The sequence below is a fragment of the Gopherus evgoodei genome, chromosome 3 (assembly GCF_007399415.2).
Source record: "Gopherus evgoodei ecotype Sinaloan lineage chromosome 3, rGopEvg1_v1.p, whole genome shotgun sequence".
NCBI lineage: Eukaryota > Metazoa > Chordata > Testudines > Testudinidae > Gopherus > Gopherus evgoodei.
Genome location: NC_044324.1, coordinates 10,234,172 through 10,257,617, shown reverse-complemented (window position 1 = coordinate 10,257,617; position 23,446 = coordinate 10,234,172). Strand labels below are relative to the sequence as shown.

The 23,446-nt window shown below is 50.5% G+C and overlaps 1 protein-coding gene across 1 annotated transcript in view; it reads left to right on the top strand.

The window, feature by feature from the left end:
- LOC115647661 (transmembrane protein 214-A-like) overlaps positions 1 to 23,446 on the top strand; it is a 69,944-nt gene that overhangs the window by 20,762 nt on the left and 25,736 nt on the right. The window contains exons 4-7 of the mRNA XM_030554355.1: positions 5,326 to 5,531; positions 10,473 to 10,623; positions 16,550 to 16,684; positions 18,278 to 18,360. Coding sequence (XP_030410215.1) covers positions 5,326 to 5,531; positions 10,473 to 10,623; positions 16,550 to 16,684; positions 18,278 to 18,360 — 575 coding nt within the window. The remainder of the gene's footprint in view (positions 1 to 5,325; positions 5,532 to 10,472; positions 10,624 to 16,549; positions 16,685 to 18,277; positions 18,361 to 23,446) is intronic.

Here is a 23,446-nt window from a genome sequence, read left to right as displayed (position 1 = left end):
CAGAGCCCACACCCAGTACCCAAACTTCCTCCCAGAGCCTGCACCCCAAACCCCTTCCTGCACCCAAACTCCCTCCCAGAGCCTTAGGCAGGTGAGGAGAGAGGCGGGACTTCGACTCATTCTGGGCACCACCAAAAATTATACAAACCTGCCGCTCCTGAGGATAGGGGACTATGTTCTGGGGTTCTGGGCAGCTTGAGACTGAAAAAGATTTGAGGTTTGTGGTGGATAATCAGCTGAACATGAGCTCCCAGGGCAACACTGTGGCCAAACAAGCTAATGCAATTCTGGGATGCATAAAACAGGGCAATCCTGAGCAGAAGTAAAGGAGTTATTTTACCTCTGGGTTTAGTACTGGTGCAACCACTGCTGGAATCCTGTGTCAAGGTTTAGTGTCCACAATTCAAGACAGATGTTGATAAATTGGAGAGAATTCAGAGAAGAGCCAAGAGAATGATTGAAAGGTTAGAAAACCTGCCTTATAACGATAGATTTAAAGAGGAGCTCAATCTATGTAGTTGAACAAAGAGAAGGTTGATCAGGAATGTCTAGATGGGGAAGAAATATTTGATAATGGGCTTTTCAATCGAGCCGAGAAAGGTCTAACGTGATCCAAGGACTGGAAGATGAAACTAGACAAATTCAGACCAGAAATAGGGTGAAAATGTTTAGCAGGGAAGATAATTAACCATGGGGCCAATTTACTACGGGTTGTGGTGCAGTAACTCCTCGCTTAACCTTGTAGTTCTGGTCCTGAAAAATGCTACTTTAAGCGAAATGATGTTAAGCGAATCCAATTTCCCCATGAGAATTAATGTAAATGGGGGGGTTAGGTTCTAGGGAAATTGTTTTTTGCCAGCAAAAGATGTATTTTATGTATAAGTTTTGAACAATTGAATCCTGTACACAGCAATGATGATTCTGAAGCTTGGCTGAGGTGGTGAAGTCAAAGGGTGGAAGAGGGTGGGATATTTCCCAGGGCCTGTCTTACTGCTCAGTGATGAACTCGCATTTAGCTGAGCCCTCAAGGGTTAACACATTGTTGTTAATGTAGCCTCAGACTCTACAAGGCAGCACGAACGGAGGGAGGGGAGACAGAGGTGTGCGTGTGCGTGTCTGTGTGACATGCATTGCTCCTTTAAGTACTATGACCCCACTCTAAGTACATTGCCTTTTTAAGTAAATCAGCAAGTTGAGACAGCAGCTGCTGCCAGCAAGCTCCCTTGGTCCTGAGTCCTGCTGTGTCCCTCCACTGCTCTGTGTAGATGGCCCGATGGGTAAAGGAATGGGGGGAGGGGGACACTCTGACATTAGCAACCCCCCCCCCCCCCCCGCACAGCAAGCAGGAGGTCCCGGGAGCAGCTCCAAGGCAGAGGGCAGAAACAGCACATGGCACTTGGGGGAGGGACAGCTGAACTGCCTGCACAGGGAACTTAGGGGAGCTGATGGGGGGCTGCTGGTCCACCCCTGCTTCCAAGCCTCCATCAGCTGGCTCCAACAGGCTGCTCCTTCTGTAAGCAGTGGACAAAGCAGGTGGCTGCCAAACAATGATATAAGGGAGCATTGCGCAATTTTAAACAAGCATGTTCCCTAAGTGTTCAGCAAGGTAACAATGTTAACTGGGAGGACATTAAGTGAGGAGCAAAGAGTCCTGTGGTACCTGATAGACTAACAGACGTTTTGGAGCATGAGCTTTCGTGGGTGAATGCCCACTTGCATCTGACGAAGTGGGTATTCACCCACGAAAGCTCATGCTCCAATATGTCTGTTAGTCTATCAGGTGCCACAGGACTCTTTGCTGCTTTTACAGATCCAGACTAACACGGCCACCCCTATGAGTGAGGAGTTACTGTAGATTCTCCATGGCTGACAATGTTTCAATCAGGTTTGGCTGTTTTTCTGACAGATCTGCTCTAGGAATTATTGTGGGGCAGCTCTCTGGCTGGTGCTAGGCAGGAGGTCAGACTACAATCACAGTGGTCCCTTCTGGCCTTGGACTCTCTGAACCTACACAACGAGGAGTCCTTGTGGCACTGTAGAGACTAACCAATTTATTTAGACATAAGCTTTTGTGGGTTAGAATCCACTTCATCAGTTGCATGGAGTGGAAAATACAGTAGCAGGTATAAATACAGAGCACATGAAAAGATGCTCCCATCTTTAGATAATGTTTTCACCCCTCAGCTCAAAGTTAAGAGTCCCTTCTGGTCTTGAAATGTCTGACTAGTGGGAAGATGCTGCAAACCAGGGGGAGAGTCAGCGAGAGTGATAGATAATCTTGTTCCATCCTGGAGGGTTCAGTCTGTGTGTACCAGTCAGCTCCAGCCAGAACAGAAATGCAGCCACCTCTGGGATGGAACGTAGCAGCTGTATGACTGTGTAGAGCAGTGCTGCATGGCCATGCTGAAGAGGGAATGAAAAACAAAGCAGGTATTGAATGGAAGCTGTGAGAGAGACTCAGAAAGAGTGGTCAGACCGGACTCTGACTGGCTCCTTGCTCTTGTGCCAAATACCACGGGCTAGTTGGTGAGCGTAGGCATTCAGGCCCTCCCTTCCCCCAGCGGGGGCACAGCCCCACCTGAGCCAGCAGCGCCCCCATGGGCAGGGGGAGAGGTGAGGTGGGGAAGGGCCACGGGGGGTGCAAGGGAAGGAGATGAGGGGTGTCCAGGGAGAAGGATTAGAACTGGGCAGTCAGTGAGAGGAAGCAGGTGAGGGATGGGACACAGGGGCCACCGAAGGGGGTCAGGGCTGAAACTTGAGGGGGGAAGGGGTACTGGGGGGAGGAGCAAGATGAAGGTGGGGGGGTTGCTGGGTGTGCGGGGTAGGGGGGTCAATGGGGGCGTGGGGGGCGGAAGTGAGGGGAGCTAGGTGTGAGGACTCAGGGTGGGGGTGAGTTGCAGTGAGGGGGCTCTGAGGGGAGGGGGATTGGGAATGTGGGGGGGAGGGGAGCGGGTGAGAGTGGGGAAGGGGCTCTGTGGGAGGGGCTGTGGGCTGTCTGAGGTGGGTGGGAGGGGGGAGGGGCTCTGGGGAAGGGACCCTGGGGTTCTATGATGTGGGAGGGGACCAGTGGGTGGGAGTGGTTTCTGGGGGAGGGGCCCTGGGGCTGTATGACATGAGTGGGAGTGAGGAGGGGGTCTCTGGGGGGAGGGGCTTTGGGCTGACTGAGTTGGGGGAGGGGCTCTGGGGGCGGGGTCTCTGGGGGGAGGGGCTTTGGGCTGACTGAGGTGAGGGAGGGTCTCTGGGGGCGGGGTCTCTGGGGGGAGGGGCTTTGGGCTGACTGAGGTGAGGGAGGGTCTCTGGGAGCAGGGGCTCGGCTGACTGAGGTGAGGAAGGGGCTATGGGGGCGGGGTCTCTGGGGGGAGGGGCTCTGGAGGCGTGGTCTCTGGGGGCGGGGCTCTAGGCTGTCTGTGCTGGGGGCGGGGCTCTGGGCTGTCTGAGGCGGAAGGGTTGGGTCGGCGGTGGGGAGGAGTGGCCCCTCCCAAGCGGAGACAGCCGCCGCTAGGCCCCGATTGGTCCATGTGAGCGAGGCCGAGGGGGCGGGGCCGAGACGTGGCAGAGCGAGCGCGGGGCCCGGGGGCGCGTTCCCGCGCCGGAGGCCAATCCGCGCGGCCCATGGCGCGCGCCCCGCTCCCTGCTTGCCTGTCGCGGGCGCGCGCCCTGGCTGCGCGCTGACTCGGGCGGCCCGATGGCCTCGGTGGGCCCGGCCGGCGCGGGGCGCTGGGAGCTGGTGCGCAGGGGCCGGGGCCGGCGGCCCGCGGGGGGCGCTGCCGGGCGCAGGGCGCTGCAGGAGGCCAACAGCGGCCGCCTGCTGCCTTCGGCCTGTGAGTGGGGGCGGGGCTCGGCCCCCCGGGGGGGCTCGATCCGGGCGGGGGAGTGGGGCTCGGCCCCCCGGGGGGTGCGGGCCGGGCCGGGCGGGGGCGGAGTGGGGCTCGGCCCCTGGGGGGGTGCGGGCCGGGGGGAGGAGTGGGGCTCGGCCCCCCGGGGGGTGCGGGCCGGGCCGGGCGGGGGCGGAGTGGGGCTCGGCCCCTGGGGGAGGTGCGGGCCGGGGGGGGAGTGGGGCTCGGCCCCCGGGGAGGTGCGGGCCGGGGGGGGGAGTGGGGCTCGGCCCCCCGGGGAGGTGCGGGCCGGGGGGGGGAGTGGGGCTCGGCCCCCCGGGGAGGTGCGGGCTGGGGGGGAGTGGTGCTCGGCCCCCCGGGGGGGTGCGGGCCGGGGGGGCGGAGTGGGCTCGGCCCCCCGGGGGGGGTGCGGGCCGGGGGGGGCGGAGTGTGGCTCGGCCCCCGGGGGGGTGCGGGCCGGGGGGAGTGTGGCTCGGCCCCTGGGGGGTGCGGGGCCGGGGGGACTGGGGCTCGGCCCCCCGGGGGGGTGCGGGCCGGGGGGGAGTGTGGCTCGGCCCCTGGGGGGGGTGCGGGCCGGGGGGGGGGAGTGGGGCTCGGCCCCCGGGGGGGTGCGGGCCGGGGGGGAGTGTGGCTCGGCCCCTGGGGGGTGCGGGGCCGGGGGGACTGGGGCTCAGCCCCCCCGGGGGGGTGCGGGCCGGGGGGGAGTGTGGCTCGGCCCCTGGGGGGGGTGCGGGCCGGGGGGGGGAGTGTGGCTCGGTCCCCTGGGGAGGTGCGGGCTGGGGGGGAGTGTGGCTCGGACCCCCAGGGGGGCGCGATCCGGGAGGGGAGTGGGGCTCGGCCCCTCGGGGGGTGCGGGCGGGGCTCCCAGCCTGCACTGGGGGGCTCAGCACCATGCCCTGTAAGTGAGAGCAGAGGCCGGCCCTGGGGCTCAGAGCTGATGCCGCTTCCGAGCCGGGCTTGGCCCCCCTGCAGAGGAATTGGGGAGCCGGCCGTGGGCACAGGAGGGCGAGTGCTGTGGGGTTGCTGTTCCCATGGGACCTGTGGGGGGATTTGTTCTGTCGTGGGTCTGTTCTGCTCCCTCCACCAGCAGGGTGCACAGCTCTCCGCAGGCCTGGCCTGTGGGTACCGCAGTGATGGGCGTGCCAGCAGTGCCTGGAGGGGCTGAGTCCTGCCCCAGGTGGGTGGGTGGGTGGGACAGACACATGCTTCCTTACATTAAATGGTCACTTGCCATGCAGCCCATCCTGCTGCCTGGGGCTGGAGGCAAGGAGACTGACCTCAGTGCCAAGCCTCTGTACAAGGGAGATAGTGGTTTGTTAAGCAGCTGTAGTCCCTGACTTGTAAAAGTTTTATTCACTTAATACTGGATTTGCTTTTTTACGGGGTCTTTTTTAGCCGATGTGCTTCATCCCAGTACATCTGCTTCTACTTGAGTGGCCTCTGCTGCCTCAGCCAAACTGATCACTTGGCTCTGTTTTTCCATTTGTAGCACCTATCGCTACATCAGACACCATCTTTGAGCTGGGCTTTGAGAAAACTCTGAAGAAGCAGAACAAAGAGCAAGTGCCTCCAGCCCCTGCCCCTGAGCAGCATCACAAAAAACAGAACATGGGGAAAAATGCTAAAAAGTCCAGTGCAGTTGATGCAGGACTCAAGCAAGGCAAATTCCGAACGCTGGAGGATGCACTGAAAGCTGTGAGTTTTGTACCTCCTGTTACTGAAGCAGAAGGGCGTGAAGAGCAGCGTATCCGAGTCAGGAGTTTGTAGATGGGCCTGCTCATTTCAACTCATCCTGGTGATGCCACAAGAAGCCAGGCCCAGAGCTACCACAGAGCGTAGGGTGCCCGTAGTCTCCAACCCCCGTGTTAATGTTTCAGAAGCTGAAGAGCGGCACTTCATTTCCATAAAATAGAGCTGTCAGAGATGTATGCATTAGTGTAACTAAATGCCAGCTGTTTGCACAGTGCTGTCTGAGACACAAATTTAGGCCATGTCTACATCTAAAATTTTGCAGCGCTGGTTGTTACAGCTGTATTAGTACAGCTGTATAGGGCCAGCGCTGCAGAGTGGCCACACTTACAGCAACCAGCGCTGCAAGTGGTGTTAGATGTGGCCACACTGCAGCGCTGTTGGGCGGCTTCAAGGGGGGTTCCGGGACGAGAGAGCAAACCGGGAAAGGAAACCAGCTTCGCCGCGGTTTGCTCTCTCGGTCCCGGAGCCACCCAGCAAACCGCAGGGAAGGAGACCTGCTTGCTCGGGGTTCCGGGACCGAGAGAGCAAACCGGGAACGCCACGGTTTGCTCTCTCGGTCCCGGAGCCACCCAGCAAACCGCAGGGAAGGAGACCTGCTTGCTCGGGGTTCCGGGACCGAGAGAGCAAACCGGGAACGCCGCGGTTTGCTCTCTCGGTCCCGGAGCCACCCAGCAAACCGCAGGGAAGGAGACCTGCTTGCTCGGGGTTCTGGGACCGAGAGAGCAAACCGGGAACGCCGCGGTTTGCTCTCGCGTTCCCGGAGCCACCCAGCAAACCGCAGGGAAGGAGACCTGCTTGCTCGGGGTTCCGGGACCGAGAGAGCAAACCGCGGCGAAGCTGGTTTCCTTTCCCGGTTTGCTCTCTCGGTCCCGGAACCCCGAGCAAGCAGGTCTCCTTCCCTGCGGTTTGCTGGGTGGCTCCGGGACCGAGAGAGCAAACCGCGGCGTTCCCGGTTTGCTCTCTCGGTCCCGGAACCCCGAGCAAGCAGGTCTCCTTCCCTGTGGTTTGCTGGGTGGCTCCGGGACCGAGAGAGCAAACCGGGAAAGGAAACCAGCTTGATTACCAGAGGCTTCCTCCTTCCACGGAGGTCAAGAAAAGCGCTGGTAACTGTCTACATTGGATTACCAGCGCTGGATCACCAGCGCTGGATCCTCTACACCCGAGACAAAACGGGAGTACGGCCAGCGCTGCAAACAGGGAGTTGCAGCGCTGGTGGTGCCCTGCAGATGTGTACACCTTCAAAGTTGCAGCGCTGTAACTCCCTCACCAGCGCTGCAACTTTCTGATGTAGACAAGCCCTTAGTCCTTTGCTTGAGGTTCTTAGCTTCCAAAATTCACTGGAAGATCCATAGGAAAGTGTTCTCTTCATTTCCCCCCTTTCCATCGTTTACTACCCACTGTTGGGGTGGGGAAGTCATTTGACTAATGTGTGCAGGTTGCATGGAAGAAGTGAGCCCTTAGGCAGGTTTTGAGGGGTATGTGTTGGGTATGGGGGCAAGATGGTGCACTGGGACTGAGATTTTGTCCTGTTTATAGGGTGGTGACGCTGACAGTTCTCAGCAGGCAGTTCGCCATCCAGGAACACTGCATGCTGGGACCTGTTATCGCCAGGGCTTGCACCTCTATATTAAACACCAGGGCGGGCATGTGCTGTGTTGTAGAAATCTGTGAAGCTTGTCTTAAGAAAAGCAAGGTGTTGAAATGTGGGAGCGAGGTGAAAAGGGATCAGGAAGAATGCAGGGGGCTAAAAGAATCATGTAAGGGAAAATGATGAGTGGAAAAACATGTCTCTAAAGAGAAGTTCTGTGATCTCACAGGAATAAAAAGTCAGAGTATGTAAAGGGAAAACAGCTTTCGGAAGAGCTAGCTAGTAGTTTCAACTGGATGGGAGTAGCAGAATGTAAAAACCGAGTACACTAGAATGTGAAGGTTCCTGGCCTCCTGTGCAGTTCTCTCTGTTGCTCTTCCATCTTGGGGACTCGGATACTGACTGTGATGGTTTCAGAGCTGTAGGACAGGGGTAGGCAACCTATGGCATGGGTACCGAAGGCAGCATGCGAGCTGATTTTCAGTGGCACTCACACTGCCTGGGTCCTGGCCACTGGCCCCGGGGACTCTGCATTTTATTTAATTTTAAATGAAGCTTCTTAAACCTTTTAAAAACCTTATTTACTTTACATACAACAATAGTTTAGTTATATATTATAGACTTATCGAAAGAGACCTTCTAAGAACTTTAAAATGTATTACTGGCACGGGAAACCTTAAATTAGAGTGAATGAATGAAGACTCGGCACAGCACTTCTGAAAGGTTGCCGACCCCTGCTGTAGGAGATTGCTCGTCCAGACTAGTGGAGCAGATTGTGATGCGCAAACTACACGTGTGCCTTGAGGAGCAGCATTCCCTTCTGCACCAATTCTGGAAAGTGCCCATCTTACCTCTTCCTAGAGTTCAGATTTCAGAGGCTGCTGCCTTTGACGTGCCCTAGTCCTCTGAGCCAAACTGCTATTTTGTGGTTCGCTGTTGCACTGTCTGAATAAGTTTCTCTGCAAAACAGTAGGGCCTCTTTGGAGTTTTAATATACTGTATGTATTGTATGACTTTTAAACCAACCTTTGTACAGTTTAAGCACTATGCCCGGATGTACAGACACTTTAAACCTGTGTATTATATAATTTTAACATTAACTGTAATAACATTGTTAAATCTTGATGAGGAAAATAGGATAGGGAGTGTACTGTTTCTGTCCCAGTATCATCATTCCAGTGCTCCCAGCGCAAATGAGATGAGATAGGGGCACTCCCAGCTCCTGCCTTGGTGTGTCTAGTGCCATTCTTGGAGGTCACATTGATTATTTGAAGTGAAACTTGTCTTCCTTTTTAAAAAACCCGAACGCCTTGTTGCTATGACAGGCCAAAGCCCAGGCTGGGACTCTCTTTTTGTTCTCTGTTTGTACAGCGCCTCAGCCAATGGGGGCCTGGCCCATGACTGGGGCTCCTGGGTGCTACTGTAATCCCAGTAATGGCAACTAATAATCCCAGTCCTGTTGTCTGCTGCGTGAGTGGAGCGAATGATCTTGTCACTTGGTTGGCAGAAACGTAATTGCAAGAATTAGTTCTATTTTTCTCCTTTGCGATAGGCACTTGAAGTTGTGTTGCTCCTGTAGGCAGGAAAGTCCCTTCAGACCCCAGCAGGCTAGAAAGGAAGCACTGGCTTCTTCTCTGCCCACTTCTCGTGCTCTCTGGGAGGAACTCTACGAAGGCTTCACTGCTGGGAATATTCTCTCACATCTTGTTTATCACACCTCCTGGGGAAATGGGCTGCAGTTCAGCTGGTGCGAGCTTGACATGTTCTAAGTAAACCTGCTACAGTGTTTGTCTGTCTAGGTGCTTATACAGTGCCCATTGACGTGGTACCGGAGTGTAGACTGACTCTCTCAATAAGCCAAACAAACAAGGATTACATTGAAACTTGTCATGGCATAATGAAGACCTGGTACACCAGCTGTCTGCTGGGCTCCTGTATTCACTTCCTTCTCTTTAATCTAGGTTCTTACTCCATGCTCATCATAGGGGTATCTGGTACATTTCTGTTGGAGAAAGACATTACCATTTACATTCGAGTTCTGGTTTAAGCCAAATTCATCTTGTGCGTCAGTGTTAATTGTGTTTGTGTTTTACAAGAAGGATAGAAGTTAGGCGTTAAAAAGAGCAATCCAAGCGGAATGAGTGTGGAAGGGGATAAAGAACCAGGCTTTTAGAATAGAATTTAGGAAGCGTACATGGCTGGTTTCTGAGGATGCAGTGGACTAGACATTCAGTTCTTGCACAATGATCCAGTAATGTTTCCAGGCAAACAGGCCTCCTGTCTTTGGGCGTGTTTACAGGTGTAGCAAGAGATGGTCCCTGCCTTGAAGAGCTTCCAATCTAATTTTAAAACAAGATGTGCCAAGTAGGCAGAGGGTGACTATGGTAAGAACGTATCTTGAAGTAGACTAGTTATTGGCCCACTGTGCTGGTTTCGGGTTTTTCAGACAAGCAAGGAATCTTGCTATCAAGTCATTTCCTATCTCCAGGTCTCTGTGCAGGCTCACCCCCCAAAGTGCACTGATTCTGATACAAAGACAGTTGTGCATAGTGGTAAGTGTGTACAACTCAGCATGGTTGACTCTCAGACTGTTAGGGAAAATGCAGCTACGTGCCATCTCACTATCTTCAGATTATGCCTTTGGTAACACCTGTTTTTCCTCTTGCCAGTTGGTGGGATGCACAAATTGAACCCATTGGCCTTCTAATTGAAACTTAGCAAATAGTTCTGTTGCTGCAGGAAATAGTCAGGTCCAGCTGGGACTCCCTTTCAGCTGTTGGCTTGCTAGTGCTAACAGGTGCCTAAAGTGGTGAAAACATATTTTAGTCACCAGCTCTGACTTTCATATTCATGGGGAGCAAGAAGGGGCAAGTTCTGCGTAGTCTCTTTTCAGTTTAGAACAGTGTTTTATTTTTATTTGCTTTCCTGACTTCAATGTTGCTATAAAAATCTGTTCAGTTCTGGACACGAGGTCAGGTCCCTGCATATTTTTTATTTTCCTCTTCGCCCTCAGCACTGGGCTTCACTAGTTTTGATAGTTTCTATATAAAAAACCAAAACCAGATGTGTTGTGTGTCAATAGAACTGCTATTGTTCATGTCAGGTATTGGAAACGCAGGGCTCTTTTTGCACCAGTACAGATGGAAATGTAGTTCAGCTGTCTTTTTACACAGTCTTCCTGAACTAACTTATATTTCAGATCTTGCTTTTCCATACCGAGCATAGTTAGGTTTCAGATCTGTTCTCTGACTCTCAGACTGAGATTTTATACCGTGTTCTTTGTGTGTCTTTTACAGCTTGATTTGACAGAGCTTCAGAAGGAGCTGGATAAAAGTCAGAATGTGTTTCCTGAGAACCCATCTGTGTGGGTTAAAGACCTGGCTGGATATCTAAACTACAAGCTGCAGACCCCTCGGAGTGACCCCACGCTCAGCCAGCATACTCCTGGTCAGTGACTCTTTAAATAACAAACTGTCCAGTGTGAAATGCTCGAGTGGCATGAGGGCAGTAAAACCTCATCCTGATAGCCATGCTCTCATCTTGCATGTTGCTTTACAAACGCTGATGCCAGCCTGCTAACACGGGCATCTTGGTCAGTTCTGATGCACCCTTGAGCTAGGCAAAGATGGGCCCATGACTCAACACCCACGGGTGCACTCAGAAAAGGGGTTGCAGTGGTGGAACCTGTGGTGTAAACAGGACTCAGGCATTTTTACCACTCTTCTCAGAGCAGGTCTGCATGACATGGTGCTTTAGATTAGCCAATCTGCTTAATAGCTAGTGGTCTAATCATTACCATAAGGAAACGTTCTAATTGTAACTCTAAGATACAGGTCTCATTTTAAACCCAAATTGATCCCTTCCTTACAAACCTGCTCCCATTCTTATTCTTGCATATTTACGTCACAGAGGAAAAATCTTGAACCTGAGGTTGAGTTAATGTACAGTATGCTAAAGAAAACCAGCGCTTATCAGGGCTATAGTTCTCTTGTAGTTCTGTCCCTCACAGGCACAGATCATTGTCCTGGCGGGTGAGAGCTCAAGATGGGGTGTTAGTTGGTGTCTGCTGCAGACCATCAAATCGCAGCAGTGAACCAGATGTCAGCTTCCTTATGCACCTGTCCATAATGTGTAGCAAAAAAAGGTGCATAATCACTGGGGACTTTAGTCTGAGTGACACGTGGGAGGTCTCATGCTGCCAGTAGTAAAACATCCTTGGAATTTCTCAACAGCACAGATGACAATTTCCTAATCCAGAAAGTTGCAGCCAACCTGGGGAAAGAAATTCTACATTAGACCTCATCCTAACAGATAGAGAGAAACTGATCACAGAACTAAAAATTAATGGTAGCATAGGTACACGTGATCATGACTTTCTCACATTTATCATGCGCAACCAGCATAAAGTCCAGGCTAGTAATATACATATTTGGTGCTTTAAAAGGGCCAGTTTCACAAAGCTGAAAACAATTATGAGCCAGATCAGCTGGGAGGAAGAGTTTAATCAGAAAAATGTGATAATTTAAGGATACTTTCCTAGATACCTCTGAAGGCACAATCTCACAATCAAGGAAGAAGGCCGTGCTGATTAAAAAAATTATCTGGTTTAGAAGGGAAGTGAAGGCAGCTATAAATATATTATACATATAAAATGTGCATAACAAATAGAAGAAAGAGTAAGTTGACAGGAATGAATATAAATCAGAAGTTAAAAATTGTAGAAAATGTTTATCAGGGAAGCCAAGGTACTCAAGGAGACATCTATGGCTGCAGAGTTCAGGACAATAAAGAGTTTTTTAAATATATTAGGAACGAAAATAATCCTGACAGTGGTATTGGTTCACTACTAAATGGAAACGATAGAATTATCAATAATAGTGCAGAAGAGACAAAACTGTTCAATAAAGATTTCTATTCTGTATTTGGGGAAAAGACACATGATATAGTCTCATCATATGGTGATGACAGCACTCTTTCCACTGCATTGGTATCTCTGGAGGAGGTTAAACAGAAGCCACTAAAGTCAGACTTTTTTAAACCAGTGGGTCTTGATGACTTGCATGCAAGAGTTTTGAAAGAGCTGGCCATTAATCTTGATTTTTCAACAAGTCTTGGAGCACTGGGGAAGGTCCAGAAGATTGAAAAAAGGCTGCTGATGCGCCAGTTTTTAAAAGGGTAAACGGGACGACCCAGGTAACTATAGGCCTGTCAGGCTGACATTGATCCCTGGCAAGATAATGGAGCAGCTGATACAAGACTATAATAGAATTAATGCAAAGCAACATGAGTGTATGAAGATCAACCCTGTCAAACTAACTTAACATCTTTTTTTATGAGCTTACAAGTTTATTTGATCAATGTAATAGTGTTGAGATAATATACTTAGACTTCTCTATAGGCATTTGATGGCACCCCATAACATTTTGATTAAAAAACTAGAATGATATAAAATTAAGATTGCACACATTAAATGGATTCAGAACTGGCTCACAGATAGGTCTCAAAATGTAATTGTAAATGAGGTGTGTTTCTAGTGGGGGATCCTGCTGGGATCAGTTCTAGGCTGTACGCTCTTTAACCTTTTTATCAATGACCTAGAAGAAAACAAAATCACAGATAAAGTTTGTAGATGACCCAAAAGCTGGGGAGGTGGTAAATATTGAAGGGGACAGGTCCCTGATTCAGAGCTATCTGGGTCTCTGCTTGCACCCAGTTTACAAAAACAATGTGTGTTTTAGTATGGCTAAATGTATACATTTAGTAACAAGAATGCAGGCCATTTTTACATATTACATAGAATCAGCTGAACATGATCTCCCAGTGTGACACTGTGGCCAGAAGAGCTAATGTGATCCTGGGATGCATAAACATAAATCTCCAGTAGGCACAGAGAGGTTATTTGGCGTTAGTGTGACTGCTGCTGGAGTACTGTGTCCAGTTCTGGTCCCCACAGTTCAAGAAGGATGTTGATAATTTGGAGAGGGATCAGGGAAGAGCCATGAATATGATTGAAGGATTAGAAAACCTGCCTTATAATGATAGACTCAAGGGGTGCAATCAATTTAGCTTAGCAAAGAGAAGGTTAAGGGGTGACTTGATCACAGTCTGTAAGTATTTACATGGGGAACAAATGGTTGATAATAGGCTCTTCAGTCCAGCACAGAAAGAGTCAATGGATAGAGGTTGAAGCTAGACAAATTCAGACTGGCACTAAGGTAAATGTTTAACAGGGAGAGTAGTTAACCAGTGCAACAACATACCAAGGGCTTAGGGGGGCGGGGTAGCTCAGCGGTTTGAGCATTGGCCTGCTAAACCCAGGCTTGTGAGTTCAGTCCTTGAGGGGGCCGCTTAGGAATCTGGGGCAAAATCAGTACTTGGTCCTGCTAGTGAAGGCAGGGGCTGGACTCAATGACCCCTCAGGGTCTCTTCCAATTCTAGGAGATAGGATATTTCCATTAATTTATTTAAATTTAAAATTTTAAAATTCAAAGGGCTGTGGTGGATTCTGTATCACTGACAATTTTTAAATTAAGATAGTATCAGGGGTGGCCGTGTTAGTCTGGATCTGTAGAAGCAGCAAAGAGCCCTGTGGCACCTTATAGACTAACAGATGTATTGGAGCATGAGCTTTCGGATGCATCCGACGAAGTGGGTATTCACCCATGAAAGCTCATGCTCCAAACGTCTGTTAGTCTGTAAGGTGCCACGGGACTCTTTGCTGCTTTTAAATTAAGATAGGCTCTAGGAATTATTTTTGGAGTTCTCAGAAGGTCAGACTAGATCAGTGGTCCCCAAACTGTTCCCCGCTGGGGGGAGGGGAGGAGAGGAGAGGAATGTTTAAGAGGGTGCAGGGGAACATTGGGAGGGTGGCGGAGCCCAGGCTAACTCCCATGGGGGGAGGGAGGAGTCCTTGCTCCCTCACCCCCCTCCATTCGTCGGCCCCCACCCACCATCAGCTTCGCCCTCAGCCATGGCACTAGCCCTGGCTCCCAAGCAAGGCTTCCAGGGTGTGTGTGTGGAGCATGGACAGTGGTAAGGAGGGGCACAACGTAAAAGGTGTTGGGACCACTGGACTAGATGGTCCCCGTGGTCCCTTCTGGCCTTGGAATGTAGGAATCCGAGGGCTAAAGGAGCAAAGTGCTGGACATGTTGACTTTGGCCTTATCTATGCTAGGCTTGCACAACATTTTTGATAGTGGCTACTGCTAGTTCAGCAGCCACCGGAGGAAACGTGGAGGCTGGCTTCCAGGCAGCCACTGGATTGTAATCTTTGGATTTGAAAGCTCATTCTGCGTATGAGCCGTGTGCCGGCACCCATCTGTTTCAGGTACTTTGCGTGTGCACACGTTATACAGAGCGAGATGTTTTTCATCTAACAAGTAGCTTTTCCTCAGTCAGCAGGCTTTTGTGTACCTCGAGGGTGGAACAGAATCATAAACCTCATCTGTGACACTGCAGATAAAGCATGGGGCACTTGCTTCATTCCGTATCCTTCTGTAATTTGATGTGTGTCTACACCAGTTAAAAAGTCACTGTCTTCGCACATGGCAGAGGACTGACAAATTAGTGACTTTCCTTAATCTGACCTGCTCTACAAGAGCTTACATTTTCTCACCTATGGTTCTAAAATTGGACAACAAAGGTCCTGGATGGCGGTGGGCCTCAAGCTTTTTGTATTGGCAACCCCTTTCTGACAGCAAGCCTCAGATTGCGACGTCTTGGATAAATTAAAAACACCTTTTTATATTTAACACTATTTTAAATGCTGTTCAAAATGAATTTACATTTTCTCACTGCTTTTAAATTAAGACTGAAACACATTTTTATTGAATGATTGTTATAAGCATAAAAGTTAATTTGTTATATTACTGTTTAATACTGGGAAGGGCACAAAGAAACTTTGTCAATATCACTTTTCACAGTAGACTTTGTGCCCCATTACTTCCTTAACTTCTGTGTTGCTGCTGACAGAGGCGCAGCTACAGGGCCGGGCAGCTCTGAAAGGAGAAGCAGTCCCGCCGCCAGCAGCAGTGCAGAAGTAAGGGTGGCAATGGGGCGCAAAGTCTGCTGTGGAAAGTGATATTTGTATGTTTGTTAATCACTTTTCACAGCCTCCCGGCTCTGAAGGCCACACCACGGCCAGGAGCAGCCTGCTGCCTTCAGAGGTAGGTGACTGGAGAGCAGCAGCTGCTGGCTGGGTGCCCAGCTCTGAAGGCAGCGCTGCCAGCAGCAGCAGTAGTACAGGACTGCAGACGTAAGGGTGGCAATGCCATGCCGTGCCATGCCAGCCTTACTTCTGTGCAGCGTTTGACATGTGTGCTGGAAAGGTTGGCTCCGGGTGGGGGGGCTAAGGCAGATTTGGAGTGGCTATTGCCCCTGCAAGGGCTCTCCCCCCCCCCCCCCCCCCCCCCCCCCAGCACCACCCTGCCTGTGTGGCTGACTGTTACATTATAAATTATCTTTTTTTTTGCTGATCTCAGTGTTCTGATTGGTCTGCGGTTTAATGCAGCTCTTCAGCTGCTGAAGAGTCAAGCCCTCTAATGTTGTCTCAGTCCCACCTTTTTAGTCTCAAAACAACAAACCTGCACGCACAATACCACAAGCATCAGAGTTCAGCTTCCTGAAGGTGGTGATACCACAAACGTATATTTTGTTTAGGAACAATGGTTGCTTCGTTCTATGTTTACGATACTTTTTGAAGTAAATGCACGACATTGCCATGGAAAGGTGTGTGTAACTTTTGGAAACGCTTTAGATGGAAGTGATCTATTTGACAGCAGTTGCTCTCTGTTTTGTGCATATACTTGCGACCCCCACTTCATAATCTAGCGACTCGCACCTGTATTTTAAGAACCCCTGTGGTCCTTGCTAACCCACTTCTAGAGCACCGCCGATGCCTGGGAAACTGGGATTTAATCATAGGCCAGCATGACTTGCTCCATTGGTGGGTCACTGTCTACCTGCAAGCAAGAATCTGAATACAAAGGTCTCTGTTCATCCATCTTGAAAGGGACAGTTGTAAAGAGAGATTATTTGCGGGAGTCTCTTCTGCTTTATGCATTACCAAACCACCGAGGTTCTGAACGTAGCACTCATTCCTGTAGATTAGAAGACAGAGGCAGAACTGCGATGTTTTTTCCCCCAAATCCCACGTGACTCCAGTGAAACAAGTAGTTAGAAAATAATCTTTTTATTCCTAAACTCTGCATACCAACTCTGGCATAACTGAGAATAAGAGTTGCTTGTTGACCCTGCATTGCACATGATCTGGGATTGCCATGTTTCCTTGAAGCCACTTTCAGGCTTTGATAGTAGCATGCGTTAATGTGGGCCCATGAAATTCCCTCACACTTGTGTGTTCTTCTGGCTCCAGATTACCCCTACAGTCTCGTGAGCAAGGAGCTGAGAAGCATCATCAAGTCCCTGCTAGTGAAAGCCTCCAGCGTGCTGGAGCTCTTCTTCGACCACTGTATTTATACTATGTTGCAAGAACTGGACAAAACTCCTGGTAAGAGCCGACTGGACCAGAGCCTAGTCAGTTCACTGGATCTCTAGGCTACTGGCACTGCCTGTGTTCTGTTGTTCCAACAGCTGCTCGTGCAGGAAGCTCATTCACAGGCCCAGCCTAGAGCTAGTAGGTTTGAGACATTCTGAGGCTGAGGAAGGTTTTGAAGCTACAGGAATCTCTCTCTGTGTGTTTCTGTTTATCACTAGTAACCATCCTAACAGCTTGTAGGCGCTTGTACGGTAAAGCGCGCAGGCTGCTGGGGGGAAACCTGTTCTGATTGGTTTCCATTTCTGATAGTTGCAGCTCAGATTTGGGCTCTATTGGACTGTGGCAGGGAGGGAACTCCTGAGCTGAGAACGCCTCCCAGAAAATACCCTCCTCCCAGCCCCTTTCCCCTTGTATTTTTGGCACACGCCAAAGCTTTCAAAAGCAAGCCTAGAGTGATCATTATATGCTGCTTGCGGTGTGCATGCCATCATTGCTGGAGGGGCTACATGTCTTGTGGCTGCAAAGTTTGCTGCAGTCCCAGTCCTTCCCCCCTGACACCCGCAAACAGATCCAGAACCTGAGCTGCCATTTAAATAAGAAAACTGAGAACATGTGACCAGTGTGTGAACTGATGCTGTTGATTTGTAAATCTGTGGGCTGCCTGAAACACTAGCTCTGAGAGGTGTGAATTGCCTCATTAGTCTCAACAAGTGTTAACTCTGAAACCTAAAGATAACACAAACACTGACATGAACTATTTCACTGCTGATCATTTTAGCAGAGCCATTCCAGTCATGGGCTGATCCCACGACCAGAAAGAGCTTCCTGTGCTGCTTCCACCTTCACGTTTTAATTCCCAGGGAGCTGCCGCGGGTTTCGTGCTGCAGAGCGGCTGCAGTGTGCACAACTCGTGATCATAGTGAAGCAGTGAGGAATGAATAAGCTGCTCTCGTAACCATCACTGCCCACTGTCTTCCTGCTCCCCTCCCCGTGTCCCTTTGTAATTTAAACAAGGGTGGGGTTAGTCCCAGGCTGCTCCACTGAATTACCCCGGGGCAGAATCTGTCTGGGAGCCAGCAGCAGCCACCTCTGCATTCCCTGGAAGCCGGGGCTAGGCAGGAGGTTTTTCTGCCTGGAGAAGCTATTGGTGGTGATTTCTCAGAAACTTGGTGACTCTGTTGTGGAGTGAGTGGGGCAAGGGCTGCTGGGGATCACCACAGTGAGGGTGATTATCTCCCGGGGTGGGACTGTGCTTCCCGCCTAGCAGAGGCAAGTGTGTGCTCACAGCACGGCTGAGATCAGAGGGGGGGACCCAGAATGGGAATGGAAAGCAAGGAGAATGGATCAGACGGAAATGGACCCCAAAGCATCATGCTGGGCCCCACCTCTGTTATGAAAGGGTTAGTGGGTGAGAGAGAGCGAGAGCCGCTGGACAGGGGAGCGGGTTGTGCGAACCCAGGTGGGTGTGCTGTTTGGCGGTGGATGGGGGGTAACCCTTCCATTTTGGGATATTGTGGGGGGGAAGGGAGATGTGTTTAAGAGCAACATAACCTTCAACTGCTGGGACTCCAGCCTAGTCTGAGCCTGGTGTCACGTGTTTTGCAGGGGAGTCGCTGCATGGATACCGGATCTGCGTACAGGCAGTGGTGTTGGACAAGCCTAAAATTGCAACAGTGAATCTGGGCAAGGTGAGCGTAATGGGTATGTCCAGCTACTAGGCTGGCCTGCTTGTAAAACCAAACAGCGATTCCCCTCCTACGCAGTGGGTCCTGCTGGTCCTTCAGAAAGATCTCTTGCTTCATGAGCCACAAGGGATCTGTGTAGCTTAGTGGAGGGAGCCACGTTCCTTCTGAGCACCCCAATGTGCTGACCAGCATGCATAGAACATACTGATGGAGAATTCAGACAGAGCCGTGGGTCTCGGCCAGGGGTGCGCACAGCTCTTCCAGGGGGTACATCAACTCGTCTAGAGATTGCCTAGTTTTTCAACAGGCTAAAGAAAAGCACTAGTGAAGTCAATACAAACTAACATTTCTTACAGACACTGACTTGTTTATACTGCTCTAGATACACTCTGCACTAAAGTTAAGTACAGTATTTATATCCCAGTCGAGTTCTTTTATAATTATATGGTAACAACAAGAAAGTAAGTAATTTGTCAGTACTAATGTGCTGTGACGCGTTTGTATTTTTATGTCTGATTTTGTAAGCAAGTAGTTTCTATGTGAGGTGAAACTTCGGGGTGTGAAAGACAAACCAGACTCCTGAAAGGGGTACAGTTGTCTGGAAAGGGTGAGAGCCACTGAGGTAGAGTGTATTCCTGACAGCCACCTTCCCAAAGGGGACGTGGTCGGAAAGTTTCCAGAGGGTAGAAATAGCCCATCATAAACAGGTGGATGTCAGTGCTCCCACCCAGACATGTAGAGCCCCAGTAAATACAGGTGCCACTCTCTTGAAGAATCTCATTGCTGTCTAGTAACCTGTTTCCCTGTTAGAGGGCGCCGATTCTTGTCTCTGGGGCGGAGAGAATGGAGAAGGAAGTTTACCTGTTAGCTTTGCTTATTGCTCTTAAGTAGTGAGGAGATGAGATCCACTTTTTTAATATCACACTCACTCAAAGCAAACGAATGCCACTGACTTTGGCACATGGGCCATGCGGTCACTACGGTTGTGCCCTGGGCTGTGGCTCTGTCTTGTGCTATCCCATTGTGCTGCTGACTCTGCTTTTCTGGCCCATTATAGTTTGAACCGTGTGTTCCTGTGACCCAGACCAAACCACAGCTTCACTTTTATGTGACCTTTCATGGTTTGTTTTAATTAATCCCTGGCCAGAAGAAGAAAAGGCGGGGAGTGGATGGGCCCCTCCTGTGAGAATTGTATGGCACAGCTGAGTGCTGGAAGGCCACATACCCTAGAAAACCTGGAATTAGCTGGATGCTATGAGCTTTCCTCCTTTGTCCCTCCATAAAACTGCTCTTTGGCCTGGCTCCCAAGGTTTCTGTGAGCCACTGTGGAACAGGCAGTTTCTTTAATGAATGTTGAAAAATCCAACCCCCAGGCCTCCACAGTGACTCGCTCGGTTTCACTTTGGGACACAGCTGTCTGTGCTGTCTGCCCCAGGTCCCTGTGCTGCGCAGCGGCCAAGGAAGCTCGCTAAGGCCCTGTATTGGCAACAAACAGCCTGCCAGGTGTTTGAGCTGGACCTTTTTTCTGACTAAGTGTTTTTAGAAGTGAGGGGCTAATGGCACTAACAGCAGAGTCAGGCATATTGCATCCTGGAGCTGTGCGAGCTTCTCTCTCATACGGTTCCTGGGCCATGCACCTGCTCGCAAGACCTAGCATACTGGGAAAAAACAGTGGTCTCTTGCTGATGCTCCTGGCAGGTAGGATTGCTCTGCAGCCATCTTTACCGGCTCTGTTCTCTATCTCTGTCCTAGCAGACCTCCTTGAGAGATGTCTGTCCACACCTGACTCCCTCTTTGGTTTCCAGCTTAGGTCTTTTCTTCTCTGCTGCTCCATTGAGCCTTCCAGATTCTCCATTCACACGTGTGGATTGGAGCGAGTCCTTGTGAAGAGTCTGCTTCCAGCTAGGCAATGCCTGCACTACGGGTGTGACAGTGGCACAGCTGCCGCACTGCAGCCAGACTGCAGCAGCCACAGAACAGGTTATTCTGTTGACGTATCTGTCTCCATGAGCAGTGGTTGCTCAGTTGACGGAAGCATCTTTCTGTCACCCTAGCCGCATCTATGTAAAGGGTTAGGTCGTGTTAACTGTGTCCACTCTGGGGTTAGGTCGCCTTAGCTGTGTCACTCGGGGGTGGATTTTGCACACCCCTGAGCGACGTCGTTATGTTGAGGAAGTGTAGACTAGGCCTCAGTGGATAGCAGTGCCCAGCGCCTGGGGCTACCGCAGCTGGCATATGGATCATAAAAACATTACAGGAAATTCCCACGTTTGTTGAATAGGCATCACCTAAGAAGCATCAGTTATTCTGCCTGTAATAAGATGAAGCCCTGAACCATAAACCCTTGGTATCAGATAACCGTATCTTCAGAAAGTTAGGAGTAATTCTAGCTGTTGCATTCCTGAAGGGTTAAAATAATTAATTTACTGGATTTATTTAAAGTTTGTATCTTGTTTTCTTTTTATTTCTTGTTTTGTTCTGTTTTCAGTTGCTTTATCTTTTGGAGGTTTCTGTAAAAACGCTAACTTTTCAAACAGAGAGACAGAAAGCTGAAGTGAGGGGTGGGAGGTGAAGAGCAGCCTAGGAGGGTAGTGAGACCTGAGCCAAGAGAGGTTAACTCTACGGAGGTATTTGAAAGTACCAGCAGCAGCAGCGAGTTTAGCAAACTGAGGGTACATCTATACTACCCCGATCGGCGGGTAGTATTTGATGCATCGGGGATTGATTTATCGCGTCTCGTCTAGACGCGATAAATCGATCCCCAAATCGACGCCCGTACTCCACCTCAGCAGGAGGAGTAGGCGGAGTCGACGGGGAAGCCGCAGTGGTCGACGCGCCACCGTGAGGACGGCCAGGGAAGTCCAACTAAGATACTTTGACTTCAGCTGCGCGAATAGCATAACTGAAGTTCCTTATAGACTAACAGACGTTTTGGAGCATGAGCTTTCGTGGGTGAATACACACTTCTTCAGATGCATCTGACAAAGTGGGTATTCACCCACGAAAGGTCATGCTCCAAAACGTCTGTTAGTCTATAAGGTGCCACAGGATTCTTTGCTATTTTTACAGATCCAGACTAACACGGCTACCCCTCTGATACATAACTGAAGTTGCATATCTTAGTTCAGACGCCCTCGCTAGTGTAGCCCAGGCCTGGGGAAGCATATAAAAGAACTAACTTAACCAGTATGTAAAAATATTTGAGAAAGAAGATTATATTTTTAGATATGAGCGCAGAGTGTGGTTCTGTGGGTCAAAGCAGCTGGGAACCGCGCCCCTGGTTTTTATCCCGGCTCTGAGAGAGAGTGGGGGTAGTTACCTGCTCTTGTAAAACCTGAATTTGTTCTCCCAGTGTCTGTTGCTTTTGTGTGCATGCCAAATGGGTGGTGGGGTGCCCTTTTTGCTGCAGTTAACTGTTTTGGGGCAACTCCGTGTGTTAATGCATCAATTCTAGGTGTTAACCTGCTTAATTTTGTTTTTTTACCTTGAAATTCTTCTTTATTCACTCCCCTGTGATCGAGTCGCAGCTCCTGTCTCCTAATGTGCTCTGTGAACTGTTCCATTTTTTCCTTTGTTTGATTTACCAATTCAGTGACAGTATTGTGTGCTACTCTTTCCTGCCGTGCACTTACTTGTACCGTTCTGACAGGCACCAGTCTAGGTTCCAGTTTAAGTTTAACTGTAACCTGGCTTTTATCATAGAATCTCAGGGTTGGAAGGGACCTCAGGAGCTATCTAGTCCAACCCCTGCTTAAAGCAGGACCGATCCCCAGATTTTTACCCCAGTTCCCAAAATGGCCCCCTCAAGGATTGAACTCACAACCCTGGGTTTTAGCAGGCCAATGCTTAAACTGCTGAGCTATCCCCATAAAAAAAGGTATATCTCTAATTGAAATTTTCTATCTCCTAGAACTGGAAGGGACCTTGAAAGGTGATTGAGTCCACCCCCTGCCTTCACTAGCAGGACCAAGTACTGATTTTGCCCCAGATCCCTTAGTGGCCGCCTCAGGGATTGAACTCACCACCCTGGGTTTAGCAGGCCAATGCTCAAACCACTGAGATGGAGATGCCCACCCCTTCTCAACCAACCCAGAAGGGATCTGAACTGGGATCACCCACAGTCCAAGCGTGCACCCTAACCCCCATACTGTAGAGGGACTTAAGGTGGTGGTTGCACTGCAGTGGACCCCATTTCATATTTTAATTTTACTAGGGCCACCTTTTTCCACTTCTGTCCCCATTTTTCAGGCACTGGGTAGCTACCGGAAGCCTGCTGTTAACCACCAATATTTGTAACAGGGGACGGCACATGTATTTTTTGTAGGTTCCTTGCAGCTGTTTCCAATGTTTTATTCTGTTCCTGTGCTGGTTGTCTGTGGACTGCTTGCTGCCCTGCAAGGAGCGTGAGAGCAGTCCAGGGCTTTGTAGCATCTTCTGACTCTTTTAACACTTTTTTGTTTCTGTTACTTGTCTCACCAATTTTGTGGCATGTTGTCTTAACCATTTAACAGCCCTGGTTATAGTTTGCAATATTCTGCATTTCAGGGCTAGTCTCTGCCCTCGCCATACAGGTTTAATTCCATGGTTCTTCCCCATTAGATTTTTTTAAGCTCTGTGGGATTTGCAGGGAGGGGTTACGGGGGCTCCCTAGCTCGTGTTAGATCGGGGTTCCTACAGCGGACAGCTCGCTCACTCACCAGATCAGCAGTCAGGATCACCAGTGTCATCAGACGGCACCGGTGTGGGGCTCTGCTCTGTTCAGTGTTGATACCAGTCGGCTGCATGGTGTTCCCTCTGCGTGCTGCCCCGGCTCTGCAGATCGCTGGCACAGCAAACCCCGAGAGAACCCCCAATGACCACAGACTCTGATAAGGTACCCAGGCACGCGGCCAGGTTTACTGCCAAACAAAACAGTCTCTAACTCCCCAGATCAGATGTCTACGGTTCTGCTAGTACATAGTGCCCCCGGCAATGGACCGGCTCAGTCAGTGGGGGGACTCTCCGCTGCCCCCTCGGCTGGACAAAGACACCGCTCCAGGGGTGTGTTCTTATACACAGGTACAAACGAGTTACACATCACTCCTGACGT